We start from the raw sequence: 15,774 nt of genomic DNA on the forward strand, positions 1-15,774 counted from the left end.
CTCAAAGATGTTTAATTGATAATTATGGATAGCATATAATAAAAAGAAACTAAATATTTATTAGCGGCTCTTAATGCCTTAGGACAGTATTTTACAGACAAAAACCAAGAAAAAAGATTTAAATACTATATAGTTATACATGGTAAGACAAATGGATTTTTTAGTACATGGTTGGAAGTACTAGACTCTATTAAAGATTTAGTAAAAACGGACTTTTCAAAGGTTATAATGACTTCACTGAAGCATTAGACTATGCAAGAGGAATACTAGGACCAAACTACTATATCTCCCCAGCACTCAGACAAAACCGAGAAAAAATCCCCCCTTAAACTGCTTATTACCTGTTTATTCTTCCGCCGTATATTATATAACTACAAAGGTTTATCTGAAGTCTGGTTCTAGCCTCGTCACTACCTCGCTGGGGTTAGGCCAGACACTTACCAGCACATGGGGTCGGTTGTGCTGATACTACACTCTGCACTGTGTGCAGATACCGGAGCAGCGTTTGGTCAGCAGCAGTAGTTCGGGAGCCAGCCTTCAGTCCACCGAGATCCCGAGGTAGTCCTGCAGGCGTCCGCAGGCCCGGCATCTCTTCTATCTTTTTTTTAATGATTCTGTTATCACTTGTACCGAAACAGACGGAGTTTCTTTCTTTCAGACATTTGTATGTAGTGATCTTAGACAGTCCGTGAATGTTGTGACACCAGTTTCTGGGTAGAGACATATGTGGATTTCCGTATTGCTTAGTTTATTTCGTTTAAGTCTTCCGCTTTAATCTAATTGTCCGATGTTATTTAAACGTTTGCCACTTGTTGATATGATTTATAAAAAGGATTAAAATGAAAGAGTTAATGATTTCTAAGTTCGTGGCTTGCCTAGCTTTTACGAGTAGGCGCCATCACGACTCCCGAGGGTGGGAAATCCGGGTCGTGACAGTAATAATCGACTAAAATACGTAATTATAGTCTATCATCAGTTTCGGACTTGCGACCTCCCATTTGGGGTATCTCCTGCTCAACCAACTCGGCTACCCTGGCGAGTGTGTGAACTAATTTTACAATTAGATTTTTTTGACAAGAAAAGCTTCATGTATTTAGGGTCAACTTAACTATAGTCTTAACTGATAATCCTTAATTAAGTAGCAATTCTCTTTTACAAAATCGTGTGGATATTAACATTTATCTCTTTGACTATTGATTTGTCTATACTAAGATTTAATGTCACTATAACACAGACTACTTCAGATTAACAGTGCTTCCTAAAGAGAAATATTGCTATTCAAGAAAACTAATAATTGAAAGAAATCTATGAAACCTATGCTTTTGCTGTTGTGATTTCTTTGGACTTTACCTTAGTTTAACTACGTGGTATTGAAGTTGTTTCCATGTCCTAATCAATGATAAATGTTTGGTAATCTGCAAAACGAAGTTACAAATATATTTTTATAACGGTGATATTCGAGTCATATTATGTGCATTTCAATAATTTTGTGGAGACCAACACAATAATTAACCGATAATTCTGCTCGTCAAGGTTTAAAATAGATGGAAAAAAACAACTAACACTTTTTATTCCGAAACATTTTTGGTGTTATCGAGTTATAGACCATACCCAAACAAAGTAAAAGCCAAAAGCAGGCAAAATTGTATTACTTAAGTAAAGAATTGTATATTTAAAATTTCTAATTTGGAAAACCAAAAAGTCACGTAAAGCTATAAGCTATGGTCCATGTATTTGTCTATCCATTTATTCAATTATTCATTTCACTATCAACAAAGCTTAAAAGCAATAAATTGATCAAATAGATGGTCCAATTTGGTTACTTCCTTTATTTTGGGACATTAATCTTGATTTGCTCTTCAATATCACGATCAATAATCTATTTATTATTTTCAGTCTATATTATTTGTCTTTAAAGCATTTGTGACTCCCACCCTTTTTTTTTACGATCAGATTTTCTTAGGGACCCCTTAAAAATATTTAATATCCATAATTTAAATGTATTTTTCTTTTTGGCTTTTCTTTAATGAAGATTATTATTCATTGTCCATTGAGATTACATGCACTTGTAGTACAAGTTGTGGCACGTAGGCATGTAAAAGGCAGCTTAAAGCTTATGTCAAGTGACTCAATTTGTGTACATATTTTATATTCTTTCTTTATATATATCCATTTCGTGAATACTACATAAAGTATAAAGTAAGCCTTTTGTAAAGTGTTCATCACAACATGGCAAAGATGGTATACGTCTCTATCAAGTGGCAGTGTCATAATTTAAAATTTACGGGTTCTAAATTATTATCGAATTTTTAATTTATTTTAATTAGCATATAAATATTTCTAAATACTTAATAAATTCTTTAAAGCAAATAGAGAGTTTAAGCAAAAGTTACTGACTTCGTCTCTATCTTTATCCATGGTCTTTCTTCTTGTTGTTTTTCTTTTTTAAGTGAGAAATAATTTTCCAAACATAACATGTTATATAGTTCATTAGTCAACTTGTTAATTCAATTCAGATAAAAAAAAAAAAAAAAAGTAGTCCAGTGTACTAAGTTTTTGTTATGCGCGAGGTTCAAAGAAAAGCTGGACCACAAGGGTCTATTGTACGCAGCTTTACCCTACAATTTTATAAGCTATTATTTTCACTGCTCGAATTATAGCCTACTTTCATGTGATCAGAAGATCACGGGTAAGATCAAAAAATATTACAATAAAATGCAAGAGATCCTTCCACATTCAAAGAATATAAAGAAGCTGATATTTCTTTGCTAGTTTTCCCACTAAGTAAAGGAGAAAGAAAACCAGGAGAAAAGAAAAAAACATAAAGTAGTTTCCCACTGTTCCTCCATTCTAGTAGAGACAAATTTCCTCATCTTTTTTGTCTGCTAAAGTATGTGAGAAGAATAATAGGATCTGGACTGAATTAAAAAAGAATAATAACGTAATCAAATATTGTAATATATAGAAGCTTTTAATTAGAAATGGATAAGTTCAATGACGAAATCCGTATGATTCTTTTTTATTTTAATTTTTAATTTTACATTGACCCAAAAAGTGTTAAATCTATCGTAATACTACACTGTTAAAGGGTCTCAAAAGTGGTATTCTAATATTCTATAGTAGGTATTTTATTCTTGAATTTGACAATATTAGGCCGTGAATCGTTCGTATTATTATTATGACCTAAACGTTGTTATTTCATCAAAGTTCATTCAATATATAGGTATTTGTTTCTCATTCGGTGTCTTGTACTGCTTTAAATTCGATTAATTTTGATGTTCCGAGAATTTCACTTTAGAAGTAAAGTATTTCTTATAAAAAACGACTCTATTATCAGGCCCAAAATTCAAGATCGAGACCTTTGTTTAAGAATAAAAGAATATTTAGTATGTATTAAATATAAAGAACCAAGCACTCAATTCAACTGTATATGTTTTTTGTCACAATTAACTATTTTAAGTTGATTTTGCTAGTCCAAATCGTCATGATTAGACTATGAAAACATCAAATTAAACTTAAAATACGTACTTCCTCTGTCTAATTAACTATCGTCTTATCTCTTTTCAAGCTCATTAAAAAATAAATATGAAGTACAATTTATTAAGTTACTCCTATTAAATATTTTTTGAAAATTATTACTTATTAAATATTCAAATATAGTTGAAAATAATTAATAATACAATTCTTGAAAAATAATTATTTGGAGACAATCATTTTGAGCTAAAGTTAATATTAATTAACTTGGGACGGATATGGACCAAAGGTGGTAAAACTGAACCGAATTTGTTGTATATCGACCCGATGTTTAAAGGTTTTCTTACAAGTAAAATTAATTAAACCTATTTATTAAGCTCAAGTTTGGTGGAAAAAAAAAAGAATTGACTTGAAAATGTACAAAATTAGGTAGTCTTTGTGTTGTGTTCATTATCAGTGGAGATCCTGTTCATACGCGGCGCTCAGCTTTTAAGTCCGCTTGGGCCCCGCAATTTCTGGGCCCACATCGAAGTAATGTCCCTCACGTGGGCCTACTATTCTTGACTGCCGTGCCAATCCTTCTCGTGTTCCTTGGAATTTCTAGACTAGCCCATAAATAAATTAAAAAAAATATTGACATAAAAATAAATAAAACTAAAAAGAGAAGAGAACCAAAATTATAGTTTTTGTTTTTCATGCATATTATGTGCATTACCAAATTGTTGGTTTAATAACATGCATGATTCATCCCATTGTTTTATGCTAGTTATTGTTGATTAATATGTCTTCTTTTTGGGGAGTAATAGTTACGATTTTCGAATCAGTTTGTGTGCACCTCAACTCAAGGGCAAAGGTAATGTTCTATTATCGAGTTCATGACCCAATATTTTCGACATGTAACATAAATTTATGTGTAAAATATGCTAAAATTGTAATAACTGATAGGTCTAAACCTATAATATAAAAAATATAGTAAAGTTGATGTTAAGAACTTTAAAGCTGAATTAAAATCTTGAATCTATCTCTGCCTCAACTAATTCAATAGAGCACATAGTATCTTTCATAAGCACGGATACAGATTAATTCTGTCCGCTGTACTATTTTTTATATTGGCTTAAATTATAAGAAAGAAAAATAGTTAACTCAATAGATGGCTCGTTGGTATTTGATTGAAGTTAGAAAAAATATTTCAGTTGAAAGGAAGACAGTAAAGTAAAATTGTATTTCATTTAGGGCCTGTTTGGAAAGTCACCAGGTAACTAGAATTGGTGTAATTACTAGGCTACTAATTATATAACCTAGTAATTACACAATTATGTAATTATGACGACCTGTTTGTTTGTCATATTGTAATTACAAGTTTACTGTTTGATTGCACAAGTGTAATTAGACAGTTAGACTAAATTTTGAATAAAATAATTACCAAAACTTAAAAGTTAATATAATAAATATGTGCCTATAAAGTTTTATGAGTATAAATAATATTATATTTGATATTTAAGATGTATATTTTTTCGTGAATATACATTAATTAGTAATCATATATTTATGACTAATATTATAAAGATAATTTATATATATTTTCAAATTAATAATATTTAGTTTAGATACTTATAAAAACTAAAAATATACGTCTTGTAAGAACATCATGGAATTCATGTTTGATAAAATAAATTAATTTTTTTAAAATAATTTCATAACATTATTCAAATGTTTGACAAAACTAATCTATCAATTCTAACTAAAAAATGAACAACATGCAATGTGAGCAAATAATACCAAAACAAGCAAATTGGAACCATGAATATAACACAAATTCAAAATTCAAAAATAAAATAAAATAAAATAGTTTAACATATGTCAAATTCCAACATAATAATAGTAAGTTCCACTAAAACTTAAGATTAGAAAACATAATAAGTTTATAACCACATTGAACAACGAAATTCTATTTTAATTGCATCACTCATTATATGCCTAGTTTGTTAATGACTCATTATTTCGAATATTATGAGGTGTAGTTTCAAAAAATAGAATAATAAAATAAACAAAAAATAAAATATAAGCAATTACATTGATCAGAAGAAGTAAAAATAGAGAAATAAAAGATAAATAATGTAAAAAGAAAAATATATTTTAAAATTTCAAAAATTAAAAGTAAAATAAAATTAAAAAGTTAAAATAATAGAAATAAAAAATTTATGAAGAAAATAAATTAAAATAAAAAGAAAAAAGAAAAAAAACTAAAACGTAACCTTGTAATTACACAATGTAATTACCACCAATTCTCACCTCCCCCTTGAAAATTAGAAAGTGTAATTATACCCCTCCAATTACACTCAATTCCATATTGACCAAGTAATTACTTGGCCAAACAAACATGTCCAGCTGTGTAATTACACCCAATTATATCCAAATCCATTTTCAGTGTGGCTTTCCAAACAGCTGTTAATACTCATCATACAAATATTTCAAAATAAGAACTTGTATTTTATATGCTGAATTTTGTATCTGCACATACTGTCATCAAATACAAAAATTCATCTTTACAAGTATTGAATACACATAATAAATATCAGATAAGTACAATTTACAATTCAAGAAATTAATACAACTCATTAATAACCAACTGAACATGAATTAAGAGAGAGACACTTATCAAGTGGAGTATTTCATTTACTATAACTTATTTAACAAATTTGTTTAGCTACAAATGCCACTTGTAAAAATCACTATAGAAAGGTTAATAACTGTTGAACTAACTATTGCAAAATAATATCAAGACAGAGAAATTGACAAAATTACAATTTTGGCTGTTGAATTTTAAATTTGCCTTACAATATTTGCATTTTCTTTTGTACAAATTGTTATTTCCAATGAAGGAACTTAACAACATAGTTTTTTCTTATTGTTCAACTTGTGATCATAGTTTTACCCTTAAATTAGATGAGAAGGTTATAAACTCTTTTGAATTTTGATCATTGTCGCTAAAACAAGACTAAACCAAGATTTTCATTGTCTTGAATTATATTAAAAGAATTCTTCCATATTTTTTTTAATTCTTTCATCTCCCAGAAAAGGTAAAGTATGGAGGCGAAAAATGTTAATCTTTATTTAATATTTTAACTTTTTGGTATTTTCTTATGAAATGCATGGTCTATACATCATAAATTCATATAATTGATCTCAGTTTATTTAAAATTAAATATATGCTTTGTTATTTAATATTTTCTTATAATAATCGAATAAACCATCGTAATATTATTCCACCAAAATAGTGTAAACGAAAAAAACTTAAAGATTCGTTAATGGAACTAACTTTAATCAATTTCAATGTTATAGTGCACCTAACGCACACTCAATTCTTTTCTTGAAATGGATGTTTCTTCAAAGGGAAAAGATGTCAATTAATAATTCCCATTTTTTAACTATTTAATAAATAATTAATCAATTAAACCATAATAAAGCATGTGGTGATCCTTCTGTTTCACTAGGTTACGTCTATTTATGTTTCCCATTTCACATGGACTTCCCAATTTTAAAGAAACCCTTCTAAGATCTCACTTAACTATTAATGGAAGTCCAAAAATAAAAGAAAACTAGAAAGTACATTTCCAAGAATTAATTCTGGCAAGTTTTTTTTTTTTTTTTTGGAACAATAGCTCAATTAAATCCCATTTAAAATTGCTAGCCTTCTTTGCCAACTGAAAAATACTTTAATTAATTAAGTCAAAATTTTATTTAGATTCAGAATTTTGTAAGAAATAAATTTAGTTATTTATCACCATGCGGAAAGAATTTGCAAACTATAAATTTTCACATTTAACATGACTATATATTATATGTGCGCGCACAAAGGTTAAAATTATATAGTAACATTTGATAAAAAGAATATCAAATTGATATGAAATGTGATATTTATAGTCTAAACATTAAATATCTACTAATATAAATCTTGATTTATAACCTAGAGGTATGCTCCTAAATACTTAAAGATTTATTTTTGCAATCGATCGAGGGGTAATATTGTCCAAGTGAAATGTATAAATTTTGTAGTGTTTTTGTGAATTTCTTCGGAAAAAAATCTGCGGCTGCTATTTTTCGCGTGTACACTAGATAACCTACTTATTGTACAATAATTCATAAATTACACAGTAAATAAAAATCACATTATATAAATCCGGTACGACAAGCTATCACCAAATAAATTTTGTACTAGTTCACTTTGACTAAAAGTCTGATAAATCCAGCACTAATCTTTATCAACAATATTTTTTTCAACTAAAAAAGGAATTATAAATTAGTACTACTATTCATTAATCAACCAATAAAATAAGTGCAAAAGCACAAAAGTCCAAAAGCAGATGTTTGTGATCTATAGATTCAGCTTCTATATTTTCTTTTTCCACAAATGTTCACTTTATTCATTCATTCATTCACACACACACACACAGAGTCACACACCCGCCTTTTTCACCTCTCTCTCTCTATCACCTCACACCATGTGAACTCTTCTCTCTCTATAAAAATATGTAATCTCAGATCTTTGTAACTTAGTGGCTTCACTTCACTCTGAGATTTTCTTAGTTGTATAGCCAAAAAACAATAATGAGGTCACTTATTTTTCACTGAAAAAGCACATGATACTGTGTGTGTGTGTGTGTGTTGTTTCATATGCTGCAGTGAGATTTGGAGAGTGGCTGTAAGATGAAAATGAGGGGCTATTCATTCTTTACTGCTACTCTCATTCTTGTTGCTGTTTCCATTTTTCTTAGCTCAACTCCTGTTGATTCATTACCAAGAGACACTTTCAAGTCTATTTTAGGTGAGCCATTTTGATAATTTCCAATTTCTTGGCTATTTATATTGTGAAAAAGGTGAATTCTTGATATTGGGTTTTAATTGAGTCATTTGATCATTTCCACTTTATAGTGAAAAAGGTGAATTTTCTATGTTGGGTTTTAGGTGTGTCATTTTGATCATTTCCAATTTCTTGGCTGTTTATATTGTGAAAATGGTGAATTCTTGATATTGGATTTTAATTGAGTCATTTAATAATTTCCACTTTTATAGTGAAAAAAGGTGAATTTTTTATGTTGGGTTTTAGGAATTTAGGTGATTCATTTGATCATTTTCACTTTCTTAGCTATTTATAAGGCGAGAAAGGTGAATTCTTAATGTTGGGTTTTAGGTGATTCATTTGATCATTTTCACTTTCTTGTTGGCTATTGTTTGGGCTTTACTGAGCCGAAGGTCTATTGGAAACAACATATCTATCTCCACAAGGCGGGATAAGGTCTGCGTTACTACCTTCCCCAGACCTCATTATGTGGGATCACACTGGGTATGTTGTTGTTGTATTGCGAAAAAGGTGAATTCTTGATGTTGAGTCTTAGGTGAGTCATTTGATCATATCTAGTTTCTTGGCTTTATGTATTGTGAAAAAAGGTGAATTATTGATATGGGGTTTTTCTATTTGAAGGGGTTCTTGACATTAGTTCGGGTGGTTTTGGTGTTCATTTTATGGCTATATATGCCAACAAGGAAAAAAAAAAGGTTCTTGGAATGAAATTTTGTTGTAATCCCATATTCCGGAATATTAGGAATCTGGGATTTGTTTTTAACTTTTTGTATGTGGTTGTTGCAATTGGGAAGTCATTTTCTAATTGATTATGGACAGTTCTATTTGGCAATTCATGATTTGATCTCTTTTGGTTGTTATGAAGTTTTAGTATTAGTTTTTCAATGATCATTCTTTAAAAAAAGTATTCTTTTTTAATTTGTCTCAGGGTAATTTTGCTCTTACTGTGTAATTTCTGCTTCAAAATCGTTTCACTTGCACATCTGATTTAATAATATATAAAGTCTTTTGGTGATCTGTAAGGACTTCAAAACTGTATTTCTTATTCTCAATGCTTTTATATAATGATTATGTGTTAAAAAATGGTTCTTTTAGCCTTTTAGGTGATGAGTAATTTTCATCATTTCCATATTGGTTCTCTTTTATGTTAGTTTTAACCATGTGGAAAAATTATAGGGGAGGGAAATTTGGAATCATGGAAGAATGGAGTATTGGACTCAGCAGGTATGGCACAAGCGCCCGGACCAGCCGATGGGCATGTTGGCATGCTTGTGCTGGCGGGAAACAGGACGAGGAGACCGGACTTTCTTTCTGGTTTCCACAAATACAGAGGTGGATGGGATATTGCCAATAAGCACTATTGGGCCGTAAGCACCATCCTCCCTCTTTTCGCCATCTTATGTCCTTGATTTATCTAGTAAATGTATAATCATGTATGTGTTCGACGTTTTTGCTATAGTTTACGATCTCTGATGCCTGTGTTTTCTCATTAATTGTTTGTAGTTTATACAGTTCATCAAGTTTCTTTGTCCGAGCTGTGATATCCTCTGGTTTTGCACCTCAGTATTCTGTTTGTTTTGGATCCTAATCACTCGTTTGTGCTCTTACTTCCCCTGCCCAATTCTATTTGACCAAAGTAATGTAGATTGAGTGCAACCACTTAGCTGGGGGAAGGGTGGGGTGGTCCTCTGTCTGCTATTCTGATACTGGTCCCGAGTCCCGACACGACTTTAAGCTCAAGTCCCTAGCTATTTTATGATCTACTGAACTTTGTGACTGAGTAACTAATTTTGACCTGGAAAATTCCAGATAGAAACTGCAGAAGATAAGGTATTATCATTTATTTCAGTTGAAAAGTTTTCAGTGCAGGGTGATGGAAAAATTGCTGCTGAAAGAGGGATGGTCTAGTATTATACTATTGCAATTAGGTTTGTCTATTGTTTTCTGTTGAGAGCAAATGGCTTATTTTCTTCCCAGCAGAAGAAGGGAAGGTAGATGGGAAACATGACGGGAAGGGGTAAAAAGACCTCTAGGAAAGGGAAAATTGCATTCTTGGTGGAAGTTAGATTGGTTACTGAAAATTTGTGTATTGCATCTTATACGACTCTGTATACCTATTTTAAATCTTGGGATGAACTTGCTTTAATTTTTTAGATGCGAATTTTCATTTAGAAGGCAGTGAGCTTATGAGGTTCTTAACTTTGCTTCCACAGTCTGTTGGTTTTACAGGCCTTGCTGGTATCATACTTGCTCTGCTTTGGTTTATTTCATTTGGCTTGGCTCTTGTCGTCCATTATTGCTGCGGATGGAAATTCAACATCAGAGGCAGAGAATGGCATTTTTCGCAGAATATTTGCCTGGCTGTGCTTATTGTCTTGACATGTGCTGCAGCGTAATAATCTAAGACTTGACTTTCTGCTTTCTGTATACATATATTCTCTCATTTGAATTGTCACGAGCCTATCCTTATTGTTTTGTTTACTTGACTAAAGTTACCGATTCATGTTTCTTGTTTAACTGACAGGATTGGATGCGTCCTTCTTTCTGTTGGACAAGATAATTTTCATGCTGAAGCATTGGACACTTTAAAATATGTAGTAAATCAGTCAGATTATACTGTGCAGACATTGAGAAATGTAACGCAATACTTGTTACTCGCAAAAACTGTAAATGTGGCCCAGATTTTCCTCCCTTCAGATGTAAAAGATGATATCGATCACCTAAATGGCGATCTAGATTCTGCAGCGGATAAACTTGAGGATAAAACAAATGAAAACTCAGGAAAGATACGAAGGGTCTTCAATGCTGTGTACGACTCGAATTTAATTTGCTATTTATTTTTCAGTCTTTGCTTTTGCTTCAAAGGTCTGATGTTAACGTGCAAATGGCAATTTGCAGGCGTTCAGCTTTGATCACTATTGCCGTCGTCATGCTCCTCATCTCCATTCTTGGTCTTTGTACGTATTAGCAGTCCTAATTAATACTCTCAAACTTTTTCTGTTAACATTAATTTTGAGACTGAAATCACGTTTCTTGCAGGCCTCTCTATCCTTGGCCATCAACACGCAATTCACATGTATGATCCCTTCGTCAGTGCTTATACAATAATAGCTTGTCTTTTGGTTTTCTCAATCGTCCCGTCATCTCACAACCCAATGCTTTAATGCAGATTTATCATTAGTGGATGGTTACTGGTGGCAGTTACATTCGTTCTCTATGGAGTTTTTGTCATCATAAACAGGTAAGGAACAATGTCTAAACGAAAGTATTCATTTAGTAGAGAAACTGGTATTTTTCATGCTTTAGTTTGCATGAGAAATTTGGAACTGCTTTTCTGCTTCTTTTCCTTGTTCCTGCTGTTGCAAAAGTGTTCTCTTTATTCAACACCCATTGGTGTGACCTAGCTGTCAATGTAACGGGACAAAAATCATGGGAGACCATGGTTCAAATCCCAGCAGAGGCAAAAAGAAAAACAAGGTTATTTCTTCGCATCTGCTCGCTTTGATGGGCAACTCTGGTACCTGTGTTGGTGTGAGGTAGCAAGTACCTAGTAGAATAATCAAAGTGCTCACCAGCTGGCCCGGACACCATCGTTATTTAAGAAAAAATGTTGTCTTTATTTAGTCAGCTATGAGATTTGTGAAGTCTCCGCATGCTTCCAACATGCGTAAATTTCTCGATCATTCTGTTTTATTTATGGTTTTGATGAAGAATGTAAATGTGTTGTGGCACAATGAGAATAGTTCCAAGATCTGAAGGAGTCGCTGATCATTAGGTTTTGTTTTGGTTACAGTGCAATTTCAGATACTTGTATGGCAATGGGAGAGTGGGTGGACAATCCTCATGCTGAAAGTGCTCTTAGCAACATCCTTCCATGTGTTGACCCGAGAACGACAAACCAAACGCTGTTCAAGAGCAAACAAGTCACTGTTGATCTTGTAAATATTGTCAACGGATTTATCGACACATATGCAAATTCCAATCCATCTAATCATGCCAATTCAAATTACTATAATCAGTCAGGACCCGTTATGCCACATCTCTGCTATCCATATGACTCCCAATTGCAAGATCTTCCGTGCCCCGCTGATCAAGTTTCTATGGCAAATTCTTCAATGGTAAGTTTTAATTTTTCTCTTACCCCTTTCCCAGCTAAGAAAACTATACTAGAGGAAATGAATCCAACTTCCCTTTGCCAATCAATGTGTTCTATATATCTGCTCTAGACGTTTTGCTTTAAACGCCCGCGGATGATACCTATCAGACAATGATGCTATAGTTATATGTTTATAGATGTATGCAGAGGTGGATCCAGAATTTAAACTTGATGAGTTCAACCTTTAAGGGTCTTAGCACCGAACTCATTGTGCGTTTAAACTTATGAGTTCAAATTATAATATTTCTTGACCTTCTCAAAAAAAAATCCTTCTCAAAATCATAATATTTTTTGAAATTTTAGTGTCTACACTCATGTAAAAAATACTGAGGTCATTTGAGCCACTAACGTATAAACCCCATTCGCCTTTGAATTTATGGTATTAGGTCTAGGTTATATTTAGAATTAGATGTTAATCTGCTAGTTTTTTTCGCTTTTCCTTGCCAAGGTTAGATCTGCTTTTGATTATACAGAACCTTAGACATTAACTATTTGGTAAAGATATTCATCTGTTTTCCAAAATTTCCAGGTTTGGCAGAACTTTACTTGCAATGTATCTGCAGCTGGAATATGCACTAGCGTCGGGAGGCTGACTCCTGACATGTACGGACAGTTGGTGGCGACGGTCAACATTAGCTATGCACTTGAACATTATGCTCCGCCATTGCTTAATCTCCAGAACTGTGATTTTGTTCGTGATACGTTTAGGAACATCACGGTCAACCACTGCCCTCCATTGGAACACCATCTTCGAGTTGTTAATGCAGGATTAGCTGTTATCTCAGTTGGAGTCATGCTAAGTCTCGCACTGTGGATAGTATATGCAAACCGCCCCCAAAGGGAGGAAGTGTTTGCGAAGCTCTCTTCGCGAATAAAGAGCAGCTGTAATGGCAAGAATATTAGCTGCAGTAATAGTAATATTGATTTGTCATCAAGAGGTACAACTCCAAAGACTGGAGTGTAGATAATATCAGAGTTTTAGTACAGAAAGTGTAGAATCCTGTGGCATTGAGATTCATTGAAAATGGGGCAAAGCACCATTTTCGAGTTGGGACTGGTAGCCATTCTATTTTACGTCTAATATATGTACAGACAGAGGCGGATTCAGAACTTAAACATGAAGAGTTTTACTGATTTTGTACTATATATCTATACTATGTTCAAAAGTATTGGGTTTCCCTGAGTCCGTAGTAATACAGCCCATCCACCATTGTGTATGAAACAACATATCAAAAATGTTTTGTTTTCGATACTAGGTATGTGTTCTGGTGGGATAGTCGAGGTGCTCACAAGTCGTTATGGAATTCTACTGATAAAAGAAAAGACCGTTTGGTTAAAATCATACGCATTGCTGCCCTCCTCGTACTGCTTTCCCTATCCTTTATTCAGAGGCGGGCCCAAGATTTGAACTTTACGGATCGAGTTGGGGATTCTACCATAACTCATTTGATTTATTGGGTTTCTGTACTTATTTAATTTAGTGAATTTTTAACACATATACATGATCCGAGCCAAAGCTAACTAGTGGATCATGGATGAACTCATACCTTACCCTCTACATCCGTCCCTTCCCTCATTGCTACACTCACAAACAAAAAGTGAATAACTAAAACAAAACAACGGTTATAGTTAACTCAAACCATACTAGAACTTTAACTAATGTACAAGCAATATAACATTTCGAGTGTTTTGTTTACCCCAAAATTGGCTAACAATTAAATTTGTACGCGGTCTAAAGGATACGTGGTTTAATTCAACACGAATAATTAAGAATAATAGATAAATGAATTAAAGACGAAATAAACGATCAAACCAAAGCAAATGTTTATGACCACGTCTGATCTTAGATTGAACAGTGACCTCGTCCTCGATTGGACCCTCGGTTCAAGTCCAGTCGTGAATGAAGAACAAAACAAGTGAGCAAAGTCTTTAACAGTAGCTAGAATGCAAAAAAAAAAAAAAAGAAGCTTTTATTGCTTTTAATTGCGTGTTACAATGTGTCAGATCAAAGAAAAACTTCCCCGTTATATGTAGGAATATTTCAGTCCTAGCACAAGTCTGAAAGAGGTACAAATCTTCTTTTTCCGGTAATTGTTGATCCATAACCGGTTCTGAACGTGATTCGCGCCGTAATATCCGGCTGAGGGAGATTATTACGGCCCCCTATCCGTCGGGCATAACCGTCCACCGTGTCTCCCGATGTTTAGAAGTTATACTCGGTCTGGGGTGCGTCGTTTTACCGTGTCCGATGTCGGACATATCGTTCACTCTTCCCGGGCCTCGATACGATGGGTCTCTGGCCTCGATTACAATCTCGCGGATCCGTACTCCCCCTTCGTTCTCTTATCAGGGAATCAGGGCAGACATTGCCCCGATTTTACCCGTACACATGTTTGTAACTCAATGTTATTAAATAGTTATTAAAACCCCTTATATTTAAAGTATTGCAAGTGGCTTTTTGGAGCATTTTCTCTCTTTAAATTTCTTTCCAGGCATGAAATTCTTGTGCTTTTAGGTACTATTTTCTTTCTTCCTCTCCTTTTCTCTTTATGGGGAATGGTTTTTGTTCCACTTTGAATCTCAAACAACATACGTAGAAAAGAGTGAGTGAAAACCAACTAAAGACTTTAATTACATTCGATGGACTTTTTTTACTTCAATATTCTAGGGCTCAAATTTTGATAAGGAAAAATTTTAAATTTTTAAATCATGCATTTGATATAATTTAAGTTTGAATAGATGTTTTGATTTTATTTTCAGCACATTGAGCTAGCCACTAGTATTATACATTTCAAGTGATTAGCTTTAGAGTACGTGCGTTGCGCGTGTATCTTGTACCATAAATAAAAATTTATAAAAAATACTATGATATTATTCAGAAAAATTATCAAAATTATTAAATAATTTTAAGAAAAAAATTTAACTCCGAAAAGCATAAACATTTGTTCTTGTTTATCTAATTCAGTAAAGGAAAATTTATGCTCTACGAAATTCTTCTATACCTTATTATTTGGACTTTCGTTAGGGACTGATTCAAGTTTGCATGCCATCTTTTATAGACAAACCATTATCATGAGTAAGAGAGTATACATGTTGATAAACACTCTTACTTTCTTTAGCTCAATAATGATGGATAATATCAGTTAACCACAGATTCTTGGTTTAATATATGTTTACAATTACATATAATAGCTATCCGTTAAAAGTATTTATGGATACCAGGACAAACTACGAACATCATGACAACACTATTGAAAAGCATTTTATTAATATTTTTTTTTGG

General features: G+C 32.7%; 1 protein-coding gene across 1 annotated transcript; it reads left to right on the forward strand.

Moving 5' to 3' along the window:
• The first annotated feature begins 7,892 nt into the window (after window positions 1–7,892).
• On the forward strand, window positions 7,893–13,830 carry LOC109217247. The gene is made up of 9 exons (XM_019381478.1): window positions 7,893–8,299; window positions 9,512–9,702; window positions 10,549–10,727; window positions 10,860–11,144; window positions 11,234–11,292; window positions 11,375–11,411; window positions 11,505–11,576; window positions 12,129–12,453; window positions 13,021–13,830. The coding sequence occupies exons 1-9, from the start codon at window positions 8,182–8,184 to the stop codon at window positions 13,453–13,455; spliced, it is 1,701 nt and encodes a 566-aa protein (XP_019237023.1). The 5' UTR covers window positions 7,893–8,181; the 3' UTR covers window positions 13,456–13,830.
• Window positions 13,831–15,774: the final 1,944 nt, after the last annotated feature.

The sequence above is a fragment of the Nicotiana attenuata genome, unplaced genomic scaffold (assembly GCF_001879085.1).
Source record: "Nicotiana attenuata strain UT unplaced genomic scaffold, NIATTr2, whole genome shotgun sequence".
Classification (NCBI taxonomy): domain Eukaryota; kingdom Viridiplantae; phylum Streptophyta; class Magnoliopsida; order Solanales; family Solanaceae; genus Nicotiana; species Nicotiana attenuata.